The sequence below is a fragment of the Musa acuminata genome, chromosome BXJ3-5 (genome assembly GCF_036884655.1).
Source record: "Musa acuminata AAA Group cultivar baxijiao chromosome BXJ3-5, Cavendish_Baxijiao_AAA, whole genome shotgun sequence".
In the NCBI taxonomy this organism is placed as follows: domain Eukaryota; kingdom Viridiplantae; phylum Streptophyta; class Magnoliopsida; order Zingiberales; family Musaceae; genus Musa; species Musa acuminata.
This window is the reverse complement of record NC_088353.1, coordinates 40,675,226-40,702,859: the sequence shown is the minus strand read 5'-3', so window position 1 is coordinate 40,702,859 and position 27,634 is coordinate 40,675,226. Positions and strand designations below refer to the sequence as shown.

Here is a 27,634-nt window from a genome sequence, read left to right as displayed (position 1 = left end):
AAATTCCTCAAATACTATCATAGTAAGGTGTCAACTAATGACTTATCAGATAATTTAAATTGATCCTTAGATATTCTCATGCGCTAGTTGTAAACTATACTAAAGTCTAAGTATCATAAAATTGAGTTTTTCATACATTTCTTGATCAATCACCTTAATTATTTATTTCACATAACTTTCAGTAGTTCTGTTCAATTAATCTGATCAAGGTCTCACTCACTCAATACAACTTATATATGCTCAAGCCATTTATTTCAGAAAGTATAGGGACATTTACAGAAATACAATAAAGGAAGTGCCATAGTAATAATATAACATTAATGCTTTGAGTTTTCAAAATATGATGAACTATTGATATCATCTATATTTCACCTTTGGGTAAAATATTGACATATCTAGTGTTCACTCAAGATCACTTATGGAGGACTGATACCAATTTTATGGAATAGTATTGTTACCTTTGGATATATAACCCTAAACTATACGAATATCCAAAACAGTATCATCCTACCCCATCATATAATTATTTGAAATAGATTCTCCTTTGGGATTATCTAAATCTCATAATTATATGTGCCATCGTGAATATTATTTTATTTATGTCATTTAGGATGAATTTCATAATGTATTTTATAAATTATTGGTCAATGTCACTTTGGTGGCTACAAGACCAATACAAAAAGATAAAATATAATCTAAAATATCCCATGAATGACATGAACTTTATTGTAATTTATATCCCATAAGCCTATCATCCCAGGTTACTTTGATAGTTACCGATCAGATAAAACTTAAGAAGATAAATTACAAATAATATTCACTAAATTTTTTTATCCTGATTCATACTACCATTGTGAATTTTATTTTTATTTAATATCATTTAGGACTAATTTCATAATGTATTTTATAAATTATCGGTCCATGTCACTTTGGTGGCTGTAGGACCAATACAAAAATATAAAATATAATCTAAAATATCCTATAAATGATAAGACATTTATTGTAATTCATATAACAAAAGTTTATTATATAAGGCCACTTTGGCACCTACAAGTCAGATAAAACTTAAGAAGATGAATTACAAATAATATTCATCAAATTTCTTTAATTTATGCTAAGCAGTTCAATAATAGAATAACAACCATAATAATTATTGAACATTAATGGTAACAGTTCAATAATAGAATAATAACCATAATAATTATTGAACATTAATAAGAAAACTCATATGATAATCATGATAACATATAAATCATGCCTTCATGTGAAAGGTAAATATTATTTCACAATTTCAAATATATACATGTGAATAACTAAATAAATATCCAAGAATAATAATTGGATTTTATTTATCACATGTATAATCAATAATTCATATGATAAAACTATAAAGTAAACCATAATTTATAGTTTTTTTTATCAAAAAATAAATCCAATCAAATAACTAAAATATAATCATGATTAAATTCAATCATAATTATAATAAATCATATTTATCAATTTTATAATTGAGAATATAAATCAAATTTCTCAATTTCATAATGATAAAACTATAAATATTTGATAGGATATAAATCGGAATTATGTAATTTATGAATGGTAGAACTGTAATTTGGTAAAAAAAATAGACCTGAGGGTAAAATTATAAATATGTTGACGGAACATAAATTGGAATTACGAAATTTGCAAAGGGCAGAACTGTAATTTTACAAAACTCTAGCCTTGAGGTCAAAATCGTAATTATGCCAAAACCCTAATCTGCGTCGTCGCCGCCGCCTACGTGTGCGGCGCTGCCGCTAAAGGGCTGGCCGTGGCTATTGCCGCGTCTGCTGCGGCGACACCTGCCCGCGCGCGGCCGCTGCGGCGTTGTGTCCGACGCTGCCGCTACCATCGCGGGGGCTACCTCTGCCCACGAGCGGCCACTGCGACGGTTCCTGCCCACGTGTGGCTGCTGCCAGCGCACGGCCGCCACCGGTGCGCGGTTGCCACGCCACGACGCTACTTGTGCCGCCCGTGCCCGCGCGCGACCGCTGCCACTACTTGCGCCCGGCTGTTGCGGTTCCCGCCTGCGCTTGGCCGCCGCCTTAGCGCTGCCGCTGCCCTCTATCCATGGGGGCAGCGGCTGCCGCCATCTGTGGCCACCGCCCTTCCGCAGGCACCTTCTGCGAGCGCCACCATTATGCATGAGGGCGGTCATCGCCTTCACATGGGGTGCAGCCGTCGCCTTCCACGGTCACCATGTTCATAGGCGGTGCGGGATGCCCGTGGTGCCGCCATAGCTCGCAAGCGGACCTCTGCCCATGCACGACCGTGATGCGCGGTTGTGGGGTGGTACATGGCCCTTCGTCGATAATGATCAACAAAGATGATCGTCTCAATAACATCGATGATAATAAACAGTAAATTCATCAATCAAATATAAAATTATACATTGCTCATAATCAGTAATAGAGCAAATCATATAGAAAAAACAAATGAATAATATCTGACAAATCATTCAGGCATCATAAACAAAAATAATAAATCTAATATATTTGATCTCAAGAACTTGACTCTGATACCAATTGTTAGCATAAAATCTATAATCATGTTATCTGTAATGCGGAAAAACTTTTCTGTCAAGATTGAAATCAAATAAATTGGATCTAACGATATTACGATACGTACCTTTAGAATAAACCTTATCTGATCTACAAGCGCTTCATCTTCGGATCTGAAATATCAATCTACAAGGATCTGCAAGGAGAACTAGATCATTCTCCTCTCTTTCTATCTTTTCACAGGATCTAGATTGATGGATTAGGGGAGAGGGAGATTGAGAGAAAAAATCTTAATCTCTCAATTGCTGAGATGCTACTCGGATGTATGATCATAGATGATACCCTTAGCCCCTAGAGATCCTATCTAGGATAAGTTATTATGAGAGTTTCTCCCATCAAGGTTATCTCTTAAGGAATCTTACTTTAATATAAACTCCAATCATATCTATAACATATCTTACCTAATTAAATAGGACGACGTGATCTAACAGGGAGAAGCGGTAGAAAGGATACGTACTATGATGAGTTGCAATCCATCGGAGCGTCCTATCATCAGAAGCTCTCCTCGTCGTCGTGGAGCAGTGATTGGTCTTCTTGCTTTGAATCCATGGTTTCCCGAAGGAGAAGAATATGGAAGAGAGTTGGATTACGTACAGCTGATACCTACAAATTCCAAATTGCCAATGATGGTAATCACCGTGGAAAGTCTTCCAGGTTGTGCAAAGGAAAGGCTCATCAATGGCGACGTATCAATCGAAAGGGAATTGGTAGCTGCTCGAATAGAGGAGTGGAAGGAAGGAAGTGTCTGCCCCAAAGCACAGGTTATCCGCATGTTGGGGCGAGCGGAGGAAATTGGGCCACAGATCAGTGCTGTATTGTTTGAGCATGCAATCAGAGCTGCAGACTTCTCTCCGGAGTCTTTGTCTTGTCTTCCAGAAGCACCGTGGAAGATCCCTACGGAGGAATATGAGACCAGAAAGGACCTTAGAAACACTTGCACCTTCACAATCGATCCTGCATCTGCTACCGACCTCGATGATGCAATATCTATCGAAAAGGTATCCGAAAAAGTATTCCGAATCGGTGTCCACATCGCTGATGTTTCAAGGTTTGTTCTTCCAGACACAGCATTAGATAGAGAAGCCCGAATTCGATCCACAAGTGTGTACATACCGCAACACAAGCTGCCAATGTTGCCTCCAGAGCTTTCTGAGGAAGCGTGTTCGCTTGTACCAGGTGAGGATAGGCTTGCCTTCTCCATCACTTGGGACATTGATGACACCGGAAACATCACCGGGCGGTGGATCGGCCGATCTGTGATCCATTCATGCTGCAAGCCATCATACGATGATGCGCAGGACATCATCGATGGAGGATTTGAGGTTGATGTTTTAGGGAAAACGGTACCTAAATTGCATGGGCAGTTTGAGTTAAAGGATGTTGTTGATTCTCTTAGAAGCCTGCATGGGATCACCAAGAAGATGAGGGAGATCAGATTAAGAAATGGAGCATTTTGGATTGAGACTCCTAAGCTTGTCTTCTTGTTGGATGAGAGTGGAAATCCATATGACAGCTTACTTGGTGTGAGGAAGGAGTCAAGTTATCTTGTTGAGGAGTTGATGCTGTTGGCAAATAGATCAGTTGCAGAGGTCATATCCAAGGCTTTTCCAGACTGTGCTCTACTTCGCAGGCATGCTGAGCCTATGTCGATGAAGCTCAAAGAGTTCCAAGAATTTTGTAGGAAACGACTTCGCAGGCATGCTGAGCCTATGTCGATGAAGCTCAAAGAGTTCCAAGAATTTTGTAGGAAACGTGGACTCGAGTTGGATGCTTCGTCATCCGGCAAACTTCAGCTCGCACTACCCAAGATGAGATAGAAACTGAAGAATGATCCTGTGTTGCTTCAAATTCTTTTGGCACGTGCTGCAAGGACAATGCAATTAGCAGTCTATTTTTGCACAGGAGATTTGAGAGGCAGAGAAGATGAGTGGGCTCATTATGGACTGTCAATCCCACTCTACACACATTTCACTTCTCCATTGAGAAGATATCCTGACATTATTGTACATAGAACATTGGCTGCAGTGGTTGAAGCCGAAGAGGCTTATGCGGAGAAAAGGCTGAGTTGTGCTGCATCTGATTCTGGTGATGGGATTGACAATGGATGTTTTACTGGTCTTTATTTTGATAAGGAGGCTGCAGAATCTGAGGAAGGTAGAGAAGCATTGTTGTCTACTGCTGTGAGATGTGGAGTTCCTGCATCTGAAGTGGTATCTGAAGTTGCCGCATATTGCAATGAAAGAAAAAGATCTAGCAAGCATGTTGAGCAATCTGCAGAAAATGTTTATCTCTGGGCTTTGCTGAAGAACAAGAAGGTAATTTTATTTATTTTTTTCAATTTCATAATCGGTATTTTTTTTCTGAAGAATAAGTGGTGAAGACAGATTTTGATCCTAATATTGATTTATTTTTACTTACATCATCAGTATTTTTTTTATTTTTTTACTTACATAATCAGTATTTTTTTTGAATAAGTGGTATATTAGATAGAATTGAAGATTCGAAATATCATCTAACATATTTTATCATATCATTCCAATGTGTGAATCAATTGTTGTCTTTTGCACTTCATTCTTTCTTAACAGATCTTTACTTTCCATTGTATGGTCCCATCATCATCATCATCATCATCATCATCATCATCATCATGTAACTGTTTCACTGTAAGATTCCCACAGTGATCAGGATCAATTCGTTGATCAAAAAATAACTAAAAACTCAAAACATACATATAAACTTTTAAAAAAATATTATATATATATATATATATATATATATATATATATATATATAATAAGGATATCATATGTTATGATACTCTTATACCTAATTATTCCATAAGATATCTCACTTTCAAAAATGAGAAATGTATAATAGATTAAAAAAATCTGAAAAAAATTATATCGACCAATATCTTTCTATATTATAAAATTAAATAGTAGTAACATTGCAAATATATTATGATTATACAAAAGATATATAACTTTTTGCAGCTCTAGAGATTGCACCTCATCATATTATGATTAATTTGTTGTCATAGATAAAAAACAATGATCATACTTGATTGTTTTCATTGGCATTTTGGGTTGAGCATGAGAAGTTGATATTTATATTATCATTATTTTTTTGCAGGTGATGTTTTCCGATGCCAGGGTTCTAAGAGTAGGATCAACTTTCATGACAGTCTACATAAACAAATTTGCTGTAAAATCTTAGCATCTCATCTTGATATAAATTTACACTTTTACTGCTATATTAATCTCATGGATTCTTCTTCTTTTTTTCATAGATCGAGAGAAGGATATATTTTGGTGAAGTTGAAGGATTGACTGTCGAATGGAGTGAAACTACTGGTACATTGGTTCTTAATGCACTGAAGACTAAACCCTCACAGAGAAGTTATCTTTCTGAGAAGCGTCGCGTGATTGAAGATGTAGTGTTGATGATGAGCCACTGCCAAATAGTTACACCCGAAGATCAAAATGAATACATCTCTACCGCTCCGAGTTGTTGTAATAAAGAAGGCAATGTAACTGCGACTGCTCCCCTATGCTTTCCTTTGGTGATTCAAGTTTTATCCACCATTCCTATGGCTGTTCATGCTGTTGGAGGAAGAAAAGGTCGTGTACACATCGTGGCAAGACTATATATGCACTGATGATTTATATAAGGTTAGAAGAAGAAGAAGTTTCCAAGTAGAGGTATCAATTACGTTCACAGGTACGAGCACGAGGAATAAATGTAAATTAAGGTTTTTTCTATTATTCGCAAACCCTAAACCTTAATCGTAAACCCTCAACACACAACCCACAACTCTAAACCCTTAACCATCAATACTAAACCTCAAACCCTATATCCTAAATCCTAAACCCTCAAACCTAAACCCTAAACTCTTAATTCTAAATAGTAAACCATCAATCATAAACCTTAAACCCTCAACCCTAAACCATAAACGCTAAGCTATCAATTCTAAATCCTAAACCATAAACTCATAACCTTAAACCCTATACTTTGAACCCTCAACACTAAATCCTATACCCTAAACCCTAAACCCTCAACTTAAAAACCTGAATCCTCAACCTTAAACATTAAACCCTAAACTTTAAACCTTAGACCCTAAGCCCTAAACCTAAAACCCCCAACCCTTAACCCTATGTTGGGAAATCGAGGGTGACATTATATGCATAGTGAAATAATAGAAAACAAAAATTCTAAAATTTCTCACGCAAAGATTGATGTATAAAAACCCACGAAACCGAAAACTGTATGTATAAGAAAGATGTATTATCCAAGGATATCATATATGCTTGAAAACCTGTAGATCTATGGGAGAAGATAAAGGAGGTCAACTATCCTTATTTCTAGTAGTGATCCACATGGCAGGGACTTTGAAGACGTTCCTTCTTACTGTCCACATGTCCCAAATAGAGGCTGTTGGCTGAGGAGGAGAGAGTGAGAGGAGAATAAGATGTGGCAGCTAAAAAGGATTTACCCTATGGCTCTTTGGTTCCCTCATATTTATAAAGATCCTGTATTAACTTAACCCTAATGGATCCTACCCTATTGGGTATTGAATCTTCATCCAACTACCAAAGCCTCTTATATTAGTGGATCTCTACCTAATAATCTCTAAACCCTAAATCATAAATCCTAAACCTTAAACTCTAACCGTAAACCCACAACCCACAACCCTCAACACATAACACTAAACCCTAAACCCTAAACACTTAATTGCAAACCATCAACCCTAAACCCTAAACTCTAAACCCCAAATCCTAAACCCTTAACCCCAAACTTCAAACCCTAAACCCTCAACACTAAACCCTAAACCATAAACCCTCAACTCTCAATCCTCAATCCCAAGAGATAAACTGTTTAACATAAAACCTAGACACTAAACTCTAAACCTTAAATCCTCAACCCTAAACCCAAAACCTTAAACCCTCAACTCTAAACCCAAAACCGTACACCCTAAAACCCTAAACCCTAGATGTGAAACCCTAAGTTGTACACCCTAAAATCCTAAACCCTAAATTCTATAAATTAAATTTTGATAAAAATAAATATATCATATATTATAAGACTATGATAAGTCAATATTTTGTTGTCATTGGTGCAAGAGCATTAAGGCTCGTGAGTAATTGTCCACTTTAGGTAAGCTCGTATAATTTTTCCCTTTCGGGGTAAGCCCCAAAAGGCACCTTTAAGGGTAATTCTCTTACTTTCCAATCAATATGAGACTAAATATTCTTATCATTGTCCCTCATGGGAGTCAAAGGCTCATGACCCTCCTTTTAGCATCATTCTGATAAGTTCATATTTTATCATTATTAGTACAAGAACTCGCGAGTAACTATCCACTTTGAATTAGCCTACATGATTTTGCCCTTTCGGGATGAGCCCCAAAATTGCTCTTGTGTGATTTTTCTTTTATCTACTAACTCTTCGTGCATTTGATGAATGTATAATAGTCCAATATAGATATTGAGGACTCGTAATTTAGATAAGAAAAGATTTAGAACATCATCTAATATATTTTTAATAATATTATATAAAAACAATCATATTTAAGATATAAAATCTTTGTGCACAAGTGTTAATGTGACACAAATTTGGACTTAATTTTTCTGTCAACCTAATTTGGTCTTTCATAATGTTTATTTTTAGTTTGGTAAGACTGAAAAACTTGAGGATAAACTTTCAAAAACATCGTCCACCTTCAAAAAAATAAATGACTCAGATAATTTCACATATAAAAAATTCTCTTACCATGTTATAAATGATAGAAGATAAGATTTTCCTAACTATATGAGGAAATTTCTCTATTCTGTTGAAGAAAATCTTTAGGGATTTTCCTAACTATATGAGGAAATTTCTCTATTCTGTTGAGGAAAATCTTCTATTCTGTTAGGGAAATCCTTCCTCCTAATTCCTATAAATAGGAGATGGAACAACTTAATAGATTTAAGCTAAAGCTATTTCATTTCTACAATAATTATTGTTCTTATCTTCTATTATTTCTATCATGGTATCAGAGCCGCTTGCCTAGAGCAAGCTCTCTTCTCGCTGCCAATTCATCATTGGTGTTGCCACTCTGCACCATCGTCCGTTCCTTTCCGCTACGACATCTCTAGTGCTGCTCATCAGCACTGTCCCACCTTTCTTCCTCGTTGTAGCTATTTTCCTTCCTCTTTTGCTACAGCTTCCTCTTCTACTACAGCGCCATCGTCCGTTCCTTTCCGCTACGACATCTCTAGTGCTGCTCATCAGCACTGTCCCACCTTTCTTCCTCGTTGTAGCTATTTTCCTTCCTCTTTTGCTACAGCTTCCTCTTCTACTACAGCTTCCTCCTCTGTTGTAGTTTCCTCCTTTGCTATAGTAGCAACACTGCAACATTGCTGTAGATTTCTTCTCTACCGTCATTTCTACAATAAAGCTTCTTCAATTATTGTTCTTATCTTCTATTATTTCTATCAATAAATATAACTAAGATATACACCAACAAAATAATCCAATAATTTATACAGATTGCAATGGGTAAAAGAGTTTGATATCATGCCTGCTGATCTTTTCTTTCGAGAAGCTGTTGTGATAGTCATGCGAACAATTCAACTCCATTGTCTGAGCATTTGGCTACATTAGCTTTTCCACATAAATCGGTATCTGCAATGGATCCTTCTTGTAAACATATCTTTTTGTTCTTGCTCCCAATACAGAATCCAGTGAGAAGCCAATGGATACAACCACATAACAAAATCACATCCACATGTAAAAAATATGATGAGTTGTGCAACGACAATAACACACTTGATTATTGCTTCTGATGAGATTCTCAATTCAGAATATTTAACATCTTGTTTCTCTCTTTCAGACTTAAAAGCTAGAAGAATGATGCAAACTTACTCGGTTCAAACAGCCTATGTAGATGACTCGATGGAATACAAATGGCATAAACATCTGTGTGACTAGAGCATCAGAGGTGTTATCCTAGCTCAAAAAGAAAACAGCACAAGGACGAGATCGGTCGTTAAGCTTTTTACCGCTTAATATTATACAACATTGGAGCTGGGTAACCTCAGGTACCAGTATAAGCCAAAGCTCTAGCTGAAGTTCTTTTCTGTCAGTCAATGCTTGGCGAATTTATTCGTACAGCCTTTGTATCTCCGCAGCAGGCATAGTTGACCAAGCATGGTAGGATCACAATACCATCAAGCCTGTTCCACTTTAAAGTTAGCAGGAAAAGTAAACACTACAAAGTAGCAAGGTATGCATTCGTATCTAAGCCCATACCATCATGTGAGACTCGAGCGACAAAGAGTCATCAGCAGATCTGGTTGCACCACCCAGCGATCTATGGAAAAGCAAGTGTGCCACAGACCGATCGATGGGATTTGTATCAGTCTCTATGTCCATATACGCTGTGGTTCTGCTAAAGACCAGAAACAATTTATTGGTTTAACCACAGAAAAGAAAGAGAATGACAACACACAAATATATTCAGAAACAGTTTATTTTAGCTCAAACACATGCCCATGAATCTTTGTTTATATGATTCAAGAAGATAGCTTAGGTGAATACAATATATGAATGAGAAGGTAATTCTTTGATATCCTAGGTTTCTAGACTGTGTATCATGATATATGTCATGTTAGAACAGAGATAATTGAGTATATCCAGGAAAAAAAAGTACATGCCTCATTATAATTAGTGGCTCTGTTTTGGTAGCATCAACAAAGCCTTGTTCCAATAATGAAAATATAATCAAATAAAAGAAAACCATACTTAATGATACCGAGCAATTATCCCTTATTGCAAGCACTAGAAAGCATGTAAGTTTGCAACAGAAATTAAGGCTAGTTGTTCATATTTGTAAGAGTATTATTGTTTATCTAGTATGGATGACCCTTTCACAAAGTTAAATGTATCCCGTTGAGATTTCTCCATGTTCCTCTGGTAGCCTGCCTGTGCTGGAGCAAGCAATCCCAGACCATCACCCAGGACAGTCCAAAATATGCAACAGAAAGCTTCCTTTAGATCAAGAATGAAGAACTTGTGTTTTTAGTTAGGACCAGATACTCTAGTAATCTCTCCTTTATTTCCTGAAAACCACTTAAAGACATGATATGGATTTATTTTTTCCTCTCACAGTTGCATTTAATCAGAAAGGATGTACAAGATTCATTTTGAGGATCTTTGCATCATAAGGCAAAAACTAAATCATTTGGATCATAATGGCTAGGAATAGGTCAGGTCACGACCATTGAGTAGAAATAAACTAATCGAGAACCATACACACACATATATAGATATGAATGTATGTATTAGATTGAGGGGGAGCTATTAAGCTTCTAATATAAGTGTATCCTATAGCATCGACAAAATGGTATTATTGGAATTTATGGGAAGTTACCATAGTAGGAAAAGTTTGCACTCTTCCTACCACAGAGACCATAGTAATTGGCAACAGAGACCTTTGAAAATACTGTAGAAGCTCAGATCATAGGATGTTTGCACTCTGCAAACACCATTGCAAGTGAGCAGCAGCACACACTATAGCATATTGTTCTCCTCAAAAAAACCCACAAGCAGAAAAGAGATCATCCACTATCATCCGACTCACCCATGTGGCTCAAAAACACAAATGGCACCGAACTTGCTAGGCACGGGGACACTTAGTGAGAACATGGACAGTCATGAAATTGATAATGGTAGATACCACACCAACTGAACTGGATGAGCATATGAGAGCTAGTAGATAATGCTAGGTAACAAGGAATCCAGAGAAAGAATTTTGAGCCAAGGTAATTACAGACTCAATGTCTTGTGCATTGGTTAAGCATCAAGCTGGATCTTTTTATCATGCAATACATTGAGACTTCCAATAAAGAAAGTGCACTAGAAACTGTGTGTGAACATGCAAATTCTTCAGAATAAAATAGGTTAATAGCATCGTTATTTGCATTATCATCATTATCATGGATGTGTTCATACAAGTGCACATGGTCGGAGTTCTAAATTACAACAGTGACACTATGCATACATTATAAGACTGAATCAATGTACATGTTACAGACTACATATGATGAATCTATGCTGCATGCTTCTTCTTTGAGATTCAATAAGAAAATTCATGGTTTCCCCTTCTAATAAAATTACTCTTGTAGCACATACTATACTCACCAGCTGAAAAGCACTTGATCAACAATAATGCAGTATGTTTGTCTAAAATAGTGTCACGGCTTTGTGCAAAATAATAAACTGTTATTTTGGCAGACAACTGCAGCAGAAGTAACTGTATGGTCATAAAAATTTTAGTATGCAGGGAAATTTAAGCACACAAAAAAAAAAAAATCAAAATATCTCCCTGCACATTCAACTAAAATTCTTCTGAAAACAGAAAAAGGAATTTCAAAGAACTCATATAGTTATATATATTTAAGCTTACTTTCTTGATCTTCCTGTACCATTCACTCCTCGTGTACGCTCTAGGTGTTCATGGTTTGCAGCAGCAAAACTGTGTCTCTGTTCTGCACTCCTAGCCAATCGGTATAAACTGTCTCTTATACATAGTTTCGTTCTAAGATTCAACTGCAATCAAAATAACTGATATCATTTTAATGTATAAGAAGTTCCCATTTTAGCCACTTATAAAAGAACATTGATCGGTGCAAGAAAAAAAAGAAAGAAAATTCTTGAGACTTCCGCATGACATGGCATACAGCTTATCAGTGAATAAGAGAGTGTCCTCTGATCTCACAATAGCAATAATGAATATCCATGTAAGATGCTCCTTTTCATATATAGCATGCAAGATAATGCACAGGGTGTTGAACTTTTGATACAAAAAAGGAGATTAAAATTGATGCATATGTCAGGTAATGAGTATAACAAGGCACACAAGCATATAAAGCAAATAGAGTTGTCCAATTGTAACAATCAGCAATATACCTGACCTATGACATCCTGAAACTGATGAAAGCTAATAGCTTTTCCAGAAATATCATCAGACACAACCAATGGCATCGATGAGCTTTTCCCCACTGTAGAGTCCATATCAGTTGTGTATAGCTCTAAACTGACGGTCCCTCTCTCACTACCAATTTCTTGTTCAAAATTATCATGCTGCTTATCAATTAAGCTAGCCAGCTCAGACGGTCCTGTGGTTGGTTTTTCTACCATTTCTTTCAGCTGCATGACTGGATCCTTTGACAAATCTTGTAAATTTTCCATGCCATGGGAAGTGTCACTTATAACATTAGCTGAGATTTTGAAGGAAGAGGAAGAATTCTGTGTGCTTTCAGTTATACCACTTGATGTCGTTGACAACAAAAGATCCTGGTACAGAAGTTTATCCTCAATATGAGAATCAGGTTTGAGGACATGCATACAACTCGAGTCAGATTTCATAAAACAGTTTTCCTTTGGAAGCAGCTGAGAAGGGCAAGGTTCAAGGCCTGTAAAGAAACAGCAATCTTATTTCATATTGACCAATTATTACATGTAGATAGGCAAAGAAAGATATCTCGTACAGATCAAATCTCACCTTTTCCCTCTACTTCAGATAAGTATTGCCCATAAATCTGCTGCATTTGGATATTGAGATGTGGCTGCTCAAACAATAAAAAAGGAGAGGTCAAATAGTATCCACATAATACTTCCTCTTTTGAATCTACTAATCATTATCAGTGTAAATCCAAACAGATGTGTTAAACAAGGAGAAGAGCAAAGAAGCTAAGAAAACACATAATGTGAGTTGTTCCAGTTCAAGATTTCCAAGTAACATGATCTTCCAAATAAACTTACTTTTAACTATTAAACCAATGGGTTAGGTTAAATGGACTAACAAAGGAATGATGTAAATTTATCAAGAACAACTATCAAGTCCTATTTCAACCTTCTATTTTCTGAATTCAAAACATCCAACTAACTAACTCTGGAAAACTTTAAATAAGAGAACAAATATAAAAAGAAAACTCAACAGTAGCAAGAAAACACAAACATTAACCCAGTTACCTCACATTCACCCAAGTTATTCACGTTGGCAAATTCTGTAAGAGCTGAATTTGTCTCACCGTTTCCACCACCATCAAATGCCTGCTTGGATAACTTTAAAATTTAAAAAGTCTTAAAGGATAATCATTAAATTATACCACTCATGCACATAAACAGAAAACAGACGATGTGGATCTTTCTAATAAACCTGTTTTGTTCTTGTATCCAACTGGCAGGAACGGTGGGTTAGACATGATTGATTATGGTCATTAACCTCCAATGTACTGCCTCCAGGCAAGGATCTGATGTTTGCACAATATGTTGATGCATCATTAAATTCTCTGAACTCTGAAGTAGAAGCTTCAAAGCCTGAAGTGAAATTATCGTCTGGACCAAAAATTCCATTTGAAGAAGATGAAATCCATGACAGCCCATCTGTATTGCTTGATTGCCCAAACGTAGGATCACAGTTTCTCCAAAAGAAACAGAACAAAATGAAAAACAATGGTAACTCCAACAAAATTATTCCTTAAAGCTTAGATTTCAAAGATCTGACCTACCTGAATATTGTATCGATGTCCTCAAAATTGCTCATATCAGACCAGTCATAATACAGAAGATCATTTTCTTGAACATTATCATTCTCCAAAAAAGTGAGTTTAGAATTAGCTGAAGCATTATTATCAAATAAAAATTGGCAGATGTTGGCCTCCTCTGCAGCACCCATATTTGCACGAATAGGATTGCTTGTGCTGCATGTGTTGCTTTCTGAACCTATGTTATATTGTTTGAAGCAGTTGTCAGGCATTTGACCATTCCAAGGAACACCTTTAGTCTTGGAGCTGCCTGCACTGTTTCCAGCAACAAGGAAATCATCTACAGCTAGAGGCTCTTCCACCAGTCTACTGCCTTGGTAGGCCACTCTATAGTCATGGTTTTCGCCAACTTTACCAAAAACAGTGTCTTCAATCTGAGTAGTCAATGAAAAGCCATATTTAACATTACAACTTATGGCTATAATCTGTAGATGAGGTTCAAAGTTCTATGACAGCAGAAGATAATAATTATTAAATTTCAAACAGAGTGCACCATGATTCATGGATGATGTATTTTGGCTTGGTTCAAAAGAAACCAAAGGACAATTTCTATCTAATGTCAACTAACAAATTTGGTTTCTCATTTCATGAAAGACATTGCAAAGCAACATATTGCCACTTTCCATACTTTGTTTTTTCCTTAAGAAAAATGCCTAAAATGATTTCACCCTTACTGATTTCTCCATTGTGAAGAGCACCATGAGAGAAGTCAGAGAGCCTTGAAAGATCAGGCAGTTGAAAATTTCTTACATGCCTCCCACAATCCTTTCTTTGAATGTTTGGAGTATGTTTAGCATAGTGCTGTGTTTCGCTTGATGGCACATGAGAAACAAAGCCATCCTTGAGAATGATGGTACAAGTGAAGCTGCTTCTGGAGAGATGTTGGCACTAATCCTTCATGGTTGAATTCCTTGAGTTTTATTTTGGGGTCTTTAAATTACAATTAGTTTGAAAGAGATTGTTGCACTTCCTCAAGATAATCTCTAAGAACATAATTTATGAAAGAAATGGCCAGGAGAACCAGAACAATGTAGCGAACCAATGCAGTTCAGGTAGAATGCCCACTGCAACCATGGTGGAATGCATGGTTGAGGAAGTTTAAAAGAGCCCTTTAAACTACAACGAGTCTTTGACCTCCATACAGATGTAGGACACTCTACCCAGTGTTTCAGAATTCTCTATTACGTCTATTATTCAATCAATAGGATTTTGTCTTATTACCCTGGATGCAGTTATCTTGTTTATTTCCTGGCCAGTGCCCAGACTACCAACAGCAGGGATTGTGTTCCCAAAGTTTGTACCCCACAAGATTTAAACGTCAATCGAAACATAGCCAATTGCTCAATTCCAAATGAGCCATAATAGTTTTCTTCAGACAATTAGGAAATTGTCATCATGATAGCTTCCTGGCCATCATTTACTGCCTAATAAACTACAGTCTCACCTCTGTACCTAGGAAATCATCGTCACACATTATTGCATCGAATATTCTGAATAAACCATAGACCTAATAGTAGAGTCTGCTTAAAAAAGGTGATTCTTTCACTTATTACTACTACAAATACTACCAAGAAAAACAATAAATAGCAAATCGCAAGAAAATGAAAGAGGAAATGAACAAAAGACGGCTTCGAAAAGATTCCAAAGAAGGAACTTTATACTAAATTTCGAGCGGAAGCAAACATACGTCGCGATCGCTCCAATCTGCCATCTCTCCTCGAATCAAACCTGATCCTGCTTGACAAACGAAAACAACAAACAACTCATCCTAGACCCACCAAATCAACAAAGGAAGACAAGATTTCCACCATCAAAGAGAAACTCGAACCTCAGGACGAATACCCTCGCGGCCGATCTCAAGAACCAGGAATTACCCACCGAAAGAAGAAGCACCGGAACCAGACTCCGTCACCCCAGATCGAGGCTGAAGCGTGATTGGAATCGCCCCCCCCCCCCTCTCTCTCTCTCTCTCTCGCTCTCGCTCTCTCCAGAGAGTTCTTCTCCCCTCGTCGGCTTCTCAAATTGCTTTGCGGCACAACACGAAGCGAAAAATTAGGCGACTATTTTCTTTTATCTTCATATAAAAAAAAAAATAAGCTCCGTAAAATGAGTACATCTGTGGGTCCCGCATAGTACACATGGCGGATGCACAGGAGCCCCGTGGGGCCCGCCGTGCCGCATCTCGTGGCTCAGACGAAGCGTTGCGGGATCCGATCCGTCCTCGGTCGCCCATTGGCGCAGGGCGCCCCTCCCACCGCCACGTGCCCCCCCCCAATCCACCGCCTCTCTCAGCGCAGGTTGCGGCTTGGGCCGCTACAATAATAATTGTACGTAACGGTATCGGTGCCGCGGAACCATAAAATAATAGCTCCGTAATTTTTTTTTGAATGATACAGAAAAAAAAAAAAAAAAAAAACTGTAGTAATATAAACACAACATATGACGTATAATAGCTATATTTTATTAGCTTAACGATGCATGCATCGATGAAAAGCTTCGTGCAGCGGATCATTACTGATATGATTAAAATAACGGTACGTTGTAACGGTTCGGGGGAGGGTGCGATGCACCGTCCGATGTGTACGTTAATTCGTGACCGGATGACCGGTCTCGAACTCGTGGTGGAGGTCGCTCGCGGGCGGAGAGTTGCGGTGGAGTGGCGGAGGAGCACAGGTTATCGTGTTACAGCGTGGTCCGTGGTTGGCTTTCGCTTGGTGTGGGGCCCGCTTCAAGGCGACCCAAGTGAGGACACGGAGTGCCTGCGGTGCAATTAGTGGAGGGATATGTGACGAGACACGGAGAACATATGCAATGGAAGAGTGGGGGGTGAGATATGAGACAAGAAGGTGGGCGTGGCCGAACAGACCACCAACTCGAACCTAATATTGGGGATGGCCATGCAATCCCTCGTTTCTCTTTCTATATATGTAAGCATTATATTAGAATAGAATGAAGAATAAAACAAAAGATTACTCCATCATAAATCACACGTCAGAAAAATCGATCCGAATATGTTAGCATATTTTAATATAGAATAATTAATTTAAAGGTCTTCGAGAAGAGCTTTTGTAGGATTATTGACAACCAATATGATTTATAGAAATTGTGCACTATTTCTTATATAAGGTTGATGTAAGGGCATGGTGTCCCTACTAATGTTGGTGTCATATACTTCAGCCTGATGAACAAGTGGAAGAGAAATAGACAGAAATGATGAAGTAATTGATTTGCCATGAAAAAGTTAGCATGTTCTCGTTCTACTCTTATGCTGTTCATGAGCCTAAAATTAGTGTGCTATATAACATAAGGCAGGCAGTAGGGGTGTTGGAGTGCTTGAATTGTCATCTAGAAGAGATGTGCACCATAAAGGAGTGATTAGGATTAGAGAGAGAAAGGGAACTTCAAATTATCCTTCACTCTTTCCATCTTTTCCCCCTTTTTTTTTCTCTTTCCATTTCAATTCAAGTTCTAATTGATTCTTTGATTGTCTTATTTGGGTTTAATGGATGGTTTAATATTGTAATCATTTAGCCATTTTGATCTTATATTTAAGAATATTTAGATCCTACTTTAAGGTATATGAAATCCTCAAAATCCATTTTGCTTCTAAACTCTCGTAAAAGACTCCTTCATTTTTTTTCTCGCTAATCTTTTTCCTCTTTAATCAATCGTACTCTTGATACTCATGCATGGGGAAGAGATATCGTGATCATCGTATCTTGAGTTTTTTTTTTTTTTTTCTTTGAACGGAGGAGAATAAGCATTAGAACAGCTTCGGCGGTTTCGGATTTTTATTTTTAAGTTCTCATTTTAATTCAAAATTTAGAATTTCTTAGTCTTTTTTAATCAAAATTCGATTAGAATTATTTTCCTGTGTTGGCTCTAACACAATGTGGTATACCATAAGGATAAACCATTGCCTACTTCTTTCTCTGTTGAAACTGAGTGCTGTCCTGTGTCCAAGATGAACTGAAATCATACAACTTCAGTTGCTCTGAAGTCATTGTCCAAATACCAAACACTAATCTGTGAGATATGCAAACCCTAAAAGAATATGATGCCAACAACTAACAAGCATGATTTCAACTTAATCTTAACAAAACATCTTAGTTCACATCTCAAGTTTATATTTATGGATGCATTGGGCCTGACTTGTCAAGTAAACAATCCTAAGTTTTGGTTGTTTCATGGAGGAGGAATTCTCCAAAGCAAGCCTTTAGAATTCCATATCATCATTAGCTCTCTTCCAACTCCCTCACTCCATTTCTCAATCAAAAAGGAAATTATTGAAGAGTTAAGTTTAGAACCTCTTGTAGTTATTAAGCATTCAATCTATGTTTGTAAACCTGCTTGAGATGGGAAATAAATGGCTCTCAAACACACATGTAGCCTCTTGTTTCCTTAGCACATAGCTAAGGTAAAATATGTAGTTTATTTGACTCATAAAACAGTTATACATATCTAAGAAGACATGTTGTGATTGATACTTTCAAGAAAAATACAATGACAGTGAAACTAACATCAAGAGGAACACCAAGGAGCAACACAGTTCATTTCCATGGCTAAGGAAAAATATAACTCAAGTTCATCTCTTCTGGAACCTTTGACTCAATTCACCTTTGAGATGGTGCTCTCCACCACCCCCTGGGAAGACACATGGCCTATAATAATAGTGGCCCTCTTGGACTCCAGATCTATGCTGAAGGATTTGACTCCTGTAATATCATCAGTAAATAATCTTAAAATTATTGTTCTTCTTAATATTTTATATGGGTATACATACCTTTCATTTTAGAATGTGCTTCCTGAGTTTGTCTGCACAGCCTTGACAGTGAATTGAAACTCTCAGTACCACCTTCTGGCAGAAGTAAAAAGAGGAAGGTAAGATGATTACTTCACCACATGAATAGGTTGACATTGAAACTGCATTTGTTTCAGATGATAAATTACAGACTTGATTGCATCCTGCGGTGTTCATGGAGATTGTTTAGCAGGTTGCAAAGTGAATGAAGGTTGACATGCGAATTAGTGCGTTGGAACTCACTTGGACTTCCTGCAGGTCATCAGAGGGAGGCAGGGAGGGGACAGTGTGGGCACTGGTTGACCTTGATTGGTCTCTGTCTTCTCTTATGGTCCCCCGAAGGGCGGTCAACGAACGGCCTCCGATCACCGGCAGGATCATAGTTCCAAGCATCGAGACTGCCAATGCCGAAGACTGCAGTTGAGCAACGCGACCAACATCTCGATCCCGTCATTTTTGCATACGAGTGAGAGAAGTGATAAGAGAATTGTAGGTAGAAGGATAGTAGAGCTTTCTTGTTCGATATATTATTGTGTGTTGTTCACCTGACCTGTACCAGGAAGGCTTGTGAACACCCATACTAGTATTCCTAGAAACATAATATTATGACTTCGTTGACCCACTACAAAATTTAAAGATGTCCTGCTCTAATTCAAGATAATCTTTCACTTTCAGCCACCAAATCTAAGATTTTTCATCTGTATAGCTGAAGAGAATAGAGTGCATTCCATCCGTAGTGTAAAGGGGACTTATCACCTGTGCCACATTGAGGTTATAGTTTGATGGTGACAATCTTGTTCATGCACAATAGAAATTAAGACACCAAAAATATTAGAAATTGATTTTGATTCGATCACGAGTAATCACAAAAGCCAAATGCTACAAGATAAGCATTCAATATATATTAAGTTCTAATATCCAAATAGCTACACTAAGAACGTAGCGTAAAGAAACAGGAGATGGCCATCAGCAAACTGGAAGCTGATGGAAATTAAAAGAGTGCTACAAGCTGCATTCACATACATGGTAGAAGACCGAGGAACTCCACAATATATACAGTGGTCAGTATAACCAAAGTTGGTGTGACCCAACAGCCTCGCCGCCAAATCAATTCAAACCCACTCTGTTCATTGCTGATCTACTTTGGTCGGATGGCAACAGAAGAACAGATGGAAAGAAGTAAAAGCCATAAAGCAGGATTTACACATTACTATTTATATTTTTAGAACAAAGAGTGTCACCCAATGGCAAATACAGCAAGTTGAGTGAGGAGCAACAACAAACAGTACCAGGCATCAATCAATTTGGAAACTGATGTAGAGTTAGCAAGGGGAGCCCGTCCTGCGACCACAGGTGATACGGCATGGGTGTTGGGAGAGCTATGTTGCTCGTTTGTTGGCAGTGGATTCTCAGGCCTGTTATGTGGTGGCGAACTCAGAGGCATTCTCCTGGTGTTGTCGAGATCACGACCTGTATCATCCAGAAAACACAGTAACATAAACAAGAATGCATACGAGTCCTCTTCTTAGGACTCAGGGCATTTGCTCTGGAAAGGTAGAGAAGATAATATGAATGAGCAAAGAAACTGAAAAGGATTGACATGTTGCATGGTTCAAGCTGGCACTATGGCACTTATTTAGCATAAGCAAGCTGATCTGGCATCACAAGACTAATTTATAAATTAGACAGCAGGCGACAACTACTTATTTAGTCCAAAAAAGCTGCACATAAATCATCCGAACTAAAATAACTGTAACCAAATAGACCCACCCCCTTCCGGCAATGTCTTGAATGAAGATTGCAGGCAAGTGGTAAGCAATAGGTTCAACAGGATCCAAAGACCACAATAATCTCAGCAATAATCCTCACAACGTGATTGGCTAAATAAAAAGCAAAGGTTTATGTAGCACTAAAAAGCATTTGTTTAGCACATAATTTGTTAATACAAGATGGACCAAATTCCTGAAGCATTACCATAATGATCTGTACTAACCTGAAGATAAAAAACCAACCATCATAGTATAGGTTAAAAAAGGAGAAATGGTTTATCAACTTAAGTAAAGGGAACTGAGTGACTCACAATCTGATTGGGACCATCCCAGCTTCAAATTCTCTCTATCAAAGACCATATGATATCCTGTCATAAAATTCTCTGCATCCACAGAGTGAACTCTCTTAGCTGAGAAAACACAGAAGAAAATAAGTGAGAATGAAATGGAAAAATGGATCAAGTGTTCCAGTTGAAGAATGCTCACGCCCTATTGTGCCAAGAGTTTCTTGAGATGACTGTAGAGCTAAGCAAAATGCAGTAAGTTCTCCCTGTTAAAAGAAAGAGCAAAATCATCATATCCTCTCTAATCATAGGTATGTTTTAACCTGTATCCTGAAGCTGAAATAAAGGCTCCTACGCAGAGGAATTTCATTATGCATCCTCGAGTTTACAAATTATATTTGCAACAAAGATCCAACTACTTAACATAGGGCACTGACAACAGCAAATAGCAATACAAATAGTTGTGAGGCAATAAATGTTATGTATTAACAGATGTTCCTAGAGTTCTTATAGTTGACAATGAGACTGGTTACAAGGTAATATTTTACAAAATGGGAAACAAAAAAAATCACTAATTATTGTTGCAGCATCACTTCTCAAACAAAATGGACCAAGTTTTAAGCGTAATCAATCAAGTGACATTAATGGATCATACCCACTATTTTGATGATCTAAGAAAGTTGTATGCTCTCATTCAGAAATTTAATAAATTTAACCAAAAAAAACAAAATTTATGGTTTATATCACTAGTATTCTTTACAAATCATTTGCAGAAAATAATTGATTAGCTGTCGAAATTTCATTTCGTCTACATGATCTAGGCCAGTTTTCACTCAAAGGATACATTACAAAGAAGTATAGAACAACAGGACAACAACTTTTTAGGTTGCAAGTATGCTATCGGATAAACCTTCTGTTCACATAATCCCAGACATTAAAGAATCATAGCACCAAGCATAGCTTCTGCTCCAAGTACCTTTTAGTTGATAGTAAAATTATGGTATCAAGTCAACAAAGAATGAGCAGTAAATATCCTAAATTTCGTAAGAGACTTGCTGGCCCTTACTCCACTTTGTTGTCTTACGGACAAGATGATTTCAGCCACATCAGTTAAATTGAAGCAGACAGTGACTAACTAAAGCAAAACAAGAATGAAGGGAGTTTACATCATACAAATTTAAAGATTGCAAAGTTCTCAAAACATAGAAAGACACCCCCTTATTCAAGCAAATTATTGTTGGTCAACTTACAAAAGCACATAAATATTGTACATCAATACAAAGCACATTATACTAGAACTAGAAAATAATAGTAAAACGACATTTGCTCCAGGATAGAATATAGATGTTCAAACACGTTATGATGATGAACAACTCTACTGAAAGAAGGAAATAATAGCAAACAACACTTTTCCAGGATTTAATATAGATGTTCAAACACATTATGATGATGAACAATCAAATAGTACTTCAGACACAATTGGGCACCTCATTATCGTAGACAAGAAAAATAGGATTCACAGCTGTGAAGCTCTTGTTTCCACCAAATATCAATTTAACAGTTGGCACAGCAGGCATCCCAAGAGGGCTGTTACCACAAATAGCAGAACTGAGTAGAAAGAACAAAATCAAGACAGCTAATGTGCAAAGTGATGCCCTTGTTAAAGAGATTCACCTGGCTTCATAACAGTATTCCCATGGAGATTCATTATCAGTTGCGAGCCTTGAAACATTAACTTGTGTGTCAAACTACCCACACCAGAACAAGATTAGTGTGAAGACAAAACATCTGAGAGCATAGGCAAAAAATCAACAAAGTACCTCCATAGTGACTCTCTTATAAACGTTATCAGGAAGAAACGTGAAAGACGACCCACTGTCAACTAGTGCATGAAAGCTAGTTTTCCCAGGACATTGAGATCCAATACACAAACTCTCCACCGCAATGATATAAGTGATGCTGAAACAAAGGTCATACTAAAATAATTACTAGAAAAACAACCATAATTAATGCAAGAACAAAAAAAAGGAATTTTTAAAGTAAGAGAAAAGATTAAATTTGTTCATCTAAAATTATAAAATGAAACATATGAATACCTTCAATTATCAAAATTAATAAGTTTATTATATTCCTCCACATTACCTAGTAGTGAATATACAAGTTCATTTTATAAATTTTTCAATGCATCCTTTCAATAATTTTGGACATATGATTTAATGCCTGGGGGTGAATGATCTGGAGCAAACAAAGCCCATAATTAACTCCCTGATCAACATCTAAAATTAGTTCTCTCTTGGAAAGTGTAGACAGTTTTTCTTTTTGGTGTTGGTGCTAGTCTGAAAAAGATATGTCCAAATGATAGTGTACAGCAAAATAAAGAAAGAAGCTAGACATTTGCAAGCAACAAACTTTTAGCCTAATAACAGATGATGGATCATGCCCTAGAAACTCAATAATTTGAGTTAATGTATCATTCAACAAAAGAACTTACTATTTTCCATCCAAAGGAACAAATGGTGTAGACTGCTGGCTGGATAGACCTTCATCTCCAAATAAAAGTCTCCCAGAATTATCATCTCGAAAGCACAATGAGAAAGAATTTTGTATCAATCCATTTCTTGCAAGGAAGCTTGGAACTGAAATGTCTCCAAATCCCAAACCAAGAAGGCCATCAGGAGCAATTCCATCCAGATAACCACCACTCTGTTTCCTACCACAACTGAGTCAAAAGCACAAAAAATCTTAAGCATAAAAATCTTGTAAACGAAAGAGTTTATATAAAACACAATTAGCCACTCAACTAGTAATTATATGAATCCTAAAAAATCAAACCCACCCAATGATGACTGAAGCCTGAACAGATGCACGATCCTCAGTGGATGCCAAGTGCAATATATCCTCAACCAACAAGCCCGAACTGGATGTATTTTCTGAGTAGTATTTGATATTGTAGGGGCAATGCTGCTTTAAGTTGCCACAACTTGAACGCAAACTACATAGCTCATGACTGCAGGAGAGATATCTGCTGGTTCTTGACTCAGCTGGATTATACAAGCCAAGATCTTTATCCTGCATAATAGATGCTCCATATACCAGGGAGCACCTGCCAATCAATCATTGGAAATAAGTGCTAAACCTGCTGCCAAATGTAAGCAGAATATCCCTTTGCTTTTTGTCTACAACAGAATAATTACTAATGGACATTTTTTATGTCACTATTTTCTACTGAAGGTCACATCTAAACCAACAATATGCTTGCACACTAGAGAATCACACAAGTGAACTAACAGTCTTAGCGGCGATTAATAGGCCTTCACAAAATCAGGACCCATAAAATCAAGACCCTCTAATTGAATAAAGCAATAAAGCTAAAGAGAGATTTGAAATGTGCATCTGTTGAAGAAAATGCTTCACCGACGAAGAGTCACTATAATTTGTTTGTTACAGAAGTAAATAATTGAAAGAATGGCTCCTTTTTCTTATATTTTCTGAAGTGGAAAAGTACATCATCCCAGATGACTATTGCCTTAATCTTGGAGAAATGGGTCACGAAGAAGAACAGACAAGAAAGGGAAACAAACTGCACATTGAGCTACTTAAATTTGTGAAGTCATATCCAATAATTCCATGGGTTTCAGATAGCAATCCTAGCTCCCTTTTGTTGTTAAGTTGATTTCTTCCTATTATATTTGCGAATAGGGAATATTTTAACAGCCAATCCCCGTCTGCCAACTAGTCACCCCAGAGTGCTGACATGAAGAAAAAAAAAGGCTCAATCATCCTCCACTGGGTAGTGACATGGGAGTTGGTTACAATCTGTCGGCCCCCGTGGACAACAATCCACGGGACATCATTCGAAATGACCCTGTCGACCCTCGTGGACTGAGGTTGTTCGGGCCTATCCCCCCCTCTCCTCTGTCGGTCTCCGTGGACAACAGTCCTCTAGAGGTCATTCGGGCCTGTCGCCCCCATGGACAAAACGCCAAGGAGGGGACATTGAGACCGTCATGAAGGATCCTCTCAATCAGTTAGGTATAAAGGCCGACCCCTGGCGCCAGCCCAAGAGTCACACCTCTTTTTCTAAAAACCTCTCGCACTCCACACAACCTCCTGAACTAACTTGAGCGTCGGAGAGTCAGGTTAGGAAACTCATTCCGATGCTAACCTTTATATAGGAACCCACCGAGAAGACAGATGCCACCTCGGCCCGACCTCAGGATTGCGCTTCGAAAGGTCAGGATTACATGAAGACCACCTCAGAGCCACCTCAGCCACGCCAAGACAGCCACGAGGGTTCCTTGGACGTCTCTATGCCTTCGAGTCAAGACCAAGCCGGGTTGATTCATCCGTCGATGGCATTTCCCCCCAACATTTGGTAAGGTTGAATTACATAGATTTGCAATGATTTTTAAATCTGCTACAAATGGGTGCATTTCTTTTGCACAGTTAAACCCTAGAGTAACCCTTATGTTAATTCCTGATGCATATGCTTAAACAATAAAAGAAAAATGCATATGGTTGCCAAATTCTAATTGATCAGAATGAACTGATGGTTGCTTCCTGGCTCTCCATCATTCTTGATGTGCTCCATTTCTTTTATATGACCTATTCCTCATTTATATGGCCTAATTATCATCCCAGGAAGGAAAATAGGCCATCACACATGAAAATATTGATGAAAGCATGCCTTGATTGGTGCTTTAGATAATAAAATGAAATAAGGATCATGTGTTAAAGCATAATATCTTAGACAAATTGAACAAGAAATCAGGTGGAGATGGATCAAAGTAAGCAAAGAAATAGAAAGAAGATAAGAATCATGTTCATAGGTCAAAAGGCAAATTTGATGATGCATATAAAGAAACCCAAGATTATGGCAAGTCTTTCATGACAATTGACAACCTAAAGTCAAAGCAGATATTTTGCATACCAAACTTCCATGATAACCAGACAAAGGAGCACATTGTATGCAATCGCATGGGATCCAAAGCAAGTCACTTCCAGCATCCAATGCTACAAGGAAGGAAACATTAGGAGTCCCAATATTGATCCATGTGTAATGTAGCCTGTCATCCAAAAGAAATATCAATTATTCCTGGTGTTAATTCAATGCAAGTGTTATTTTAGAGCAATATGACTTCAGTTAATAGTGACAAAACATTAAATTTCACAGAAAAACGATCATCAACAAATCCTGATTAGTTGTGATAATAAAATGCACGAAATGAAGTACTTCACTAAATGATGTCGTCATAAATGATGCTCAACAAAGAAGAACCATTGTGAATCTAAACATAGGAAACACAAGAATTTAATTAGAAACATGAAGGCTACAATCTACATCTATGTTGTTATGCAGCTGGAACTCATATTTTCCAATCATCCATTGGTATTTATAAGGATACTGGCAAGAACGGGCCCGTTTAAGGGGTGACAACATGGTTGTGGGTATATGCCATGATACAAGAGAAGCTGACAATGCTTGGTGAATCCTCCTAATCAAGTACAAGTACGAAGAACACTCAGAGGATGTCCTTTCTTTCCTTTTCTGTCCTCTTTTACAAATCGAAGAAACCAAAATGCTCGAGAGGGAGGAGCGAGAAAGATCCTAAAATCAACGAGTTAACTCACCATCCGAAGTCATTGCCAAGCGACACCGCCTCGCTGCCCTCGGAGGGGAACAACATCTGGTACCGAGCCCCGAGCCGCCGGATATCGCTCCTAGCCAGCATCCGGTAGTACTCCTCGCTCCGGCGGACAGGAAACCGGCCGCAGCCGCCTCGGGACGCCGCTACCGTCCGTGCCTCATCCGAGAACCTGTGGACGAGCTCCGAGGAGAGCCCGAAGGAGCGGGCGCCCCACGCCAAGCAGCTCGCGACGGCCAAAGAGATCAAGAACGACGTTTTCTCCATGGATGCCACGTAGATCTGAAGTTAGGAGACAGAATGGGGCCAAATCTAGGGTTTCCGGGGACCGGGAGAACGGCGGCCGGCGGCGGGAGCGAACATGGAGCAGATCTGAGGCGAAGAAGACGCGATCTCGAGGGGTTGGGGCAGAGTGAGAATGCAGGGGGGAGAAGAGATCTAGGGTTTTCGATCGAGGGGACTGCGGCCAGCTTTGGCCTCTGGGAGTTGGGAGTCGGGAGTTTGGGAGATGGAAAGGGGAGCAGGTGACCTGAAGCAGCTGCTGCTGCGAGTTGCAGGTGTGATTTCTTTTGGGATTTTGTAGGAAAACCCTTTAAGGTTCTAAATTTCAATGAAGCCCCGCAAAAACTAGACGTTGGACTGTGAAACTTTTTCGATTAGGTCCCCACATAGTTTCATAATGTCTTATACGAAAATATGCTTATATATACAGATCAAAATCTAATTATTTACATATATGCTATTATTATTATTATTATTATTATTATTATTATTATTGATCCTTATCAATTTTTGAGTTGAAAATTTTAAGTTAAACTCAGTTTGATTGAGGAGTTGAATAAAAAATAATATTATACTTTTTAAATTGAGATGAAATTTTAATATGGTTTGGATGGTTTTTTGCAATCTCATCAATTATTTTCAAAAATATTATTATCAGAAATTTC

At 37.9% G+C, this 27,634-nt stretch overlaps 2 protein-coding genes and 1 pseudogene across 9 annotated transcripts; 1 reads left to right on the top strand and 2 right to left on the bottom strand.

Annotated features, from left to right (window-relative positions):
- Nucleotides 1–2,919: 2,919 nt before the first annotated feature.
- LOC135638433 (DIS3-like exonuclease 2) lies at nucleotides 2,920–6,258 on the top strand (annotated as a pseudogene).
- Nucleotides 6,259–9,385: 3,127 nt separating this feature from the next.
- On the bottom strand, nucleotides 9,386–16,217 carry LOC135638767 (uncharacterized). Of its 8 annotated transcripts, XM_065152139.1 has the most exons (11): nucleotides 16,017–16,217; nucleotides 15,876–15,922; nucleotides 14,153–14,562; nucleotides 13,801–14,065; nucleotides 13,614–13,706; nucleotides 13,144–13,207; nucleotides 12,908–13,054; nucleotides 12,549–12,814; nucleotides 12,046–12,188; nucleotides 9,891–10,029; nucleotides 9,386–9,814 (listed from the first exon to the last, which is right to left on the bottom strand). In XM_065152139.1, exons 2-11 carry the CDS (start codon nucleotides 15,897–15,899, stop codon nucleotides 9,809–9,811), a joined length of 1,557 nt encoding a protein of 518 aa, XP_065008211.1. In that variant the 5' UTR covers nucleotides 15,900–15,922; nucleotides 16,017–16,217; the 3' UTR covers nucleotides 9,386–9,808. The 8 variants fall into 8 exon arrangements, 6 of the variants coding, with proteins under 6 accessions (XP_065008211.1, XP_065008207.1, XP_065008208.1 ...); XM_065152135.1 differs by having other exon boundaries at nucleotides 12,549–13,054; nucleotides 16,017–16,216; XM_065152136.1 differs by having other exon boundaries at nucleotides 9,891–10,026; nucleotides 12,549–13,054; nucleotides 16,017–16,214.
- A 3,601-nt stretch (nucleotides 16,218–19,818) lies between these two features.
- LOC135638053 (aspartic proteinase-like protein 1) lies at nucleotides 19,819–27,242 on the bottom strand. The gene is made up of 10 exons (XM_065151003.1): nucleotides 26,674–27,242; nucleotides 25,973–26,108; nucleotides 23,879–24,111; nucleotides 23,534–23,761; nucleotides 22,863–23,001; nucleotides 22,717–22,790; nucleotides 22,530–22,629; nucleotides 21,245–21,308; nucleotides 21,070–21,141; nucleotides 19,819–20,459 (listed from the first exon to the last, which is right to left on the bottom strand). The coding sequence occupies exons 1-10, from the start codon at nucleotides 26,952–26,954 to the stop codon at nucleotides 20,227–20,229; spliced, it is 1,560 nt and encodes a 519-aa protein (XP_065007075.1). The 5' UTR covers nucleotides 26,955–27,242; the 3' UTR covers nucleotides 19,819–20,226.
- Nucleotides 27,243–27,634: the final 392 nt, after the last annotated feature.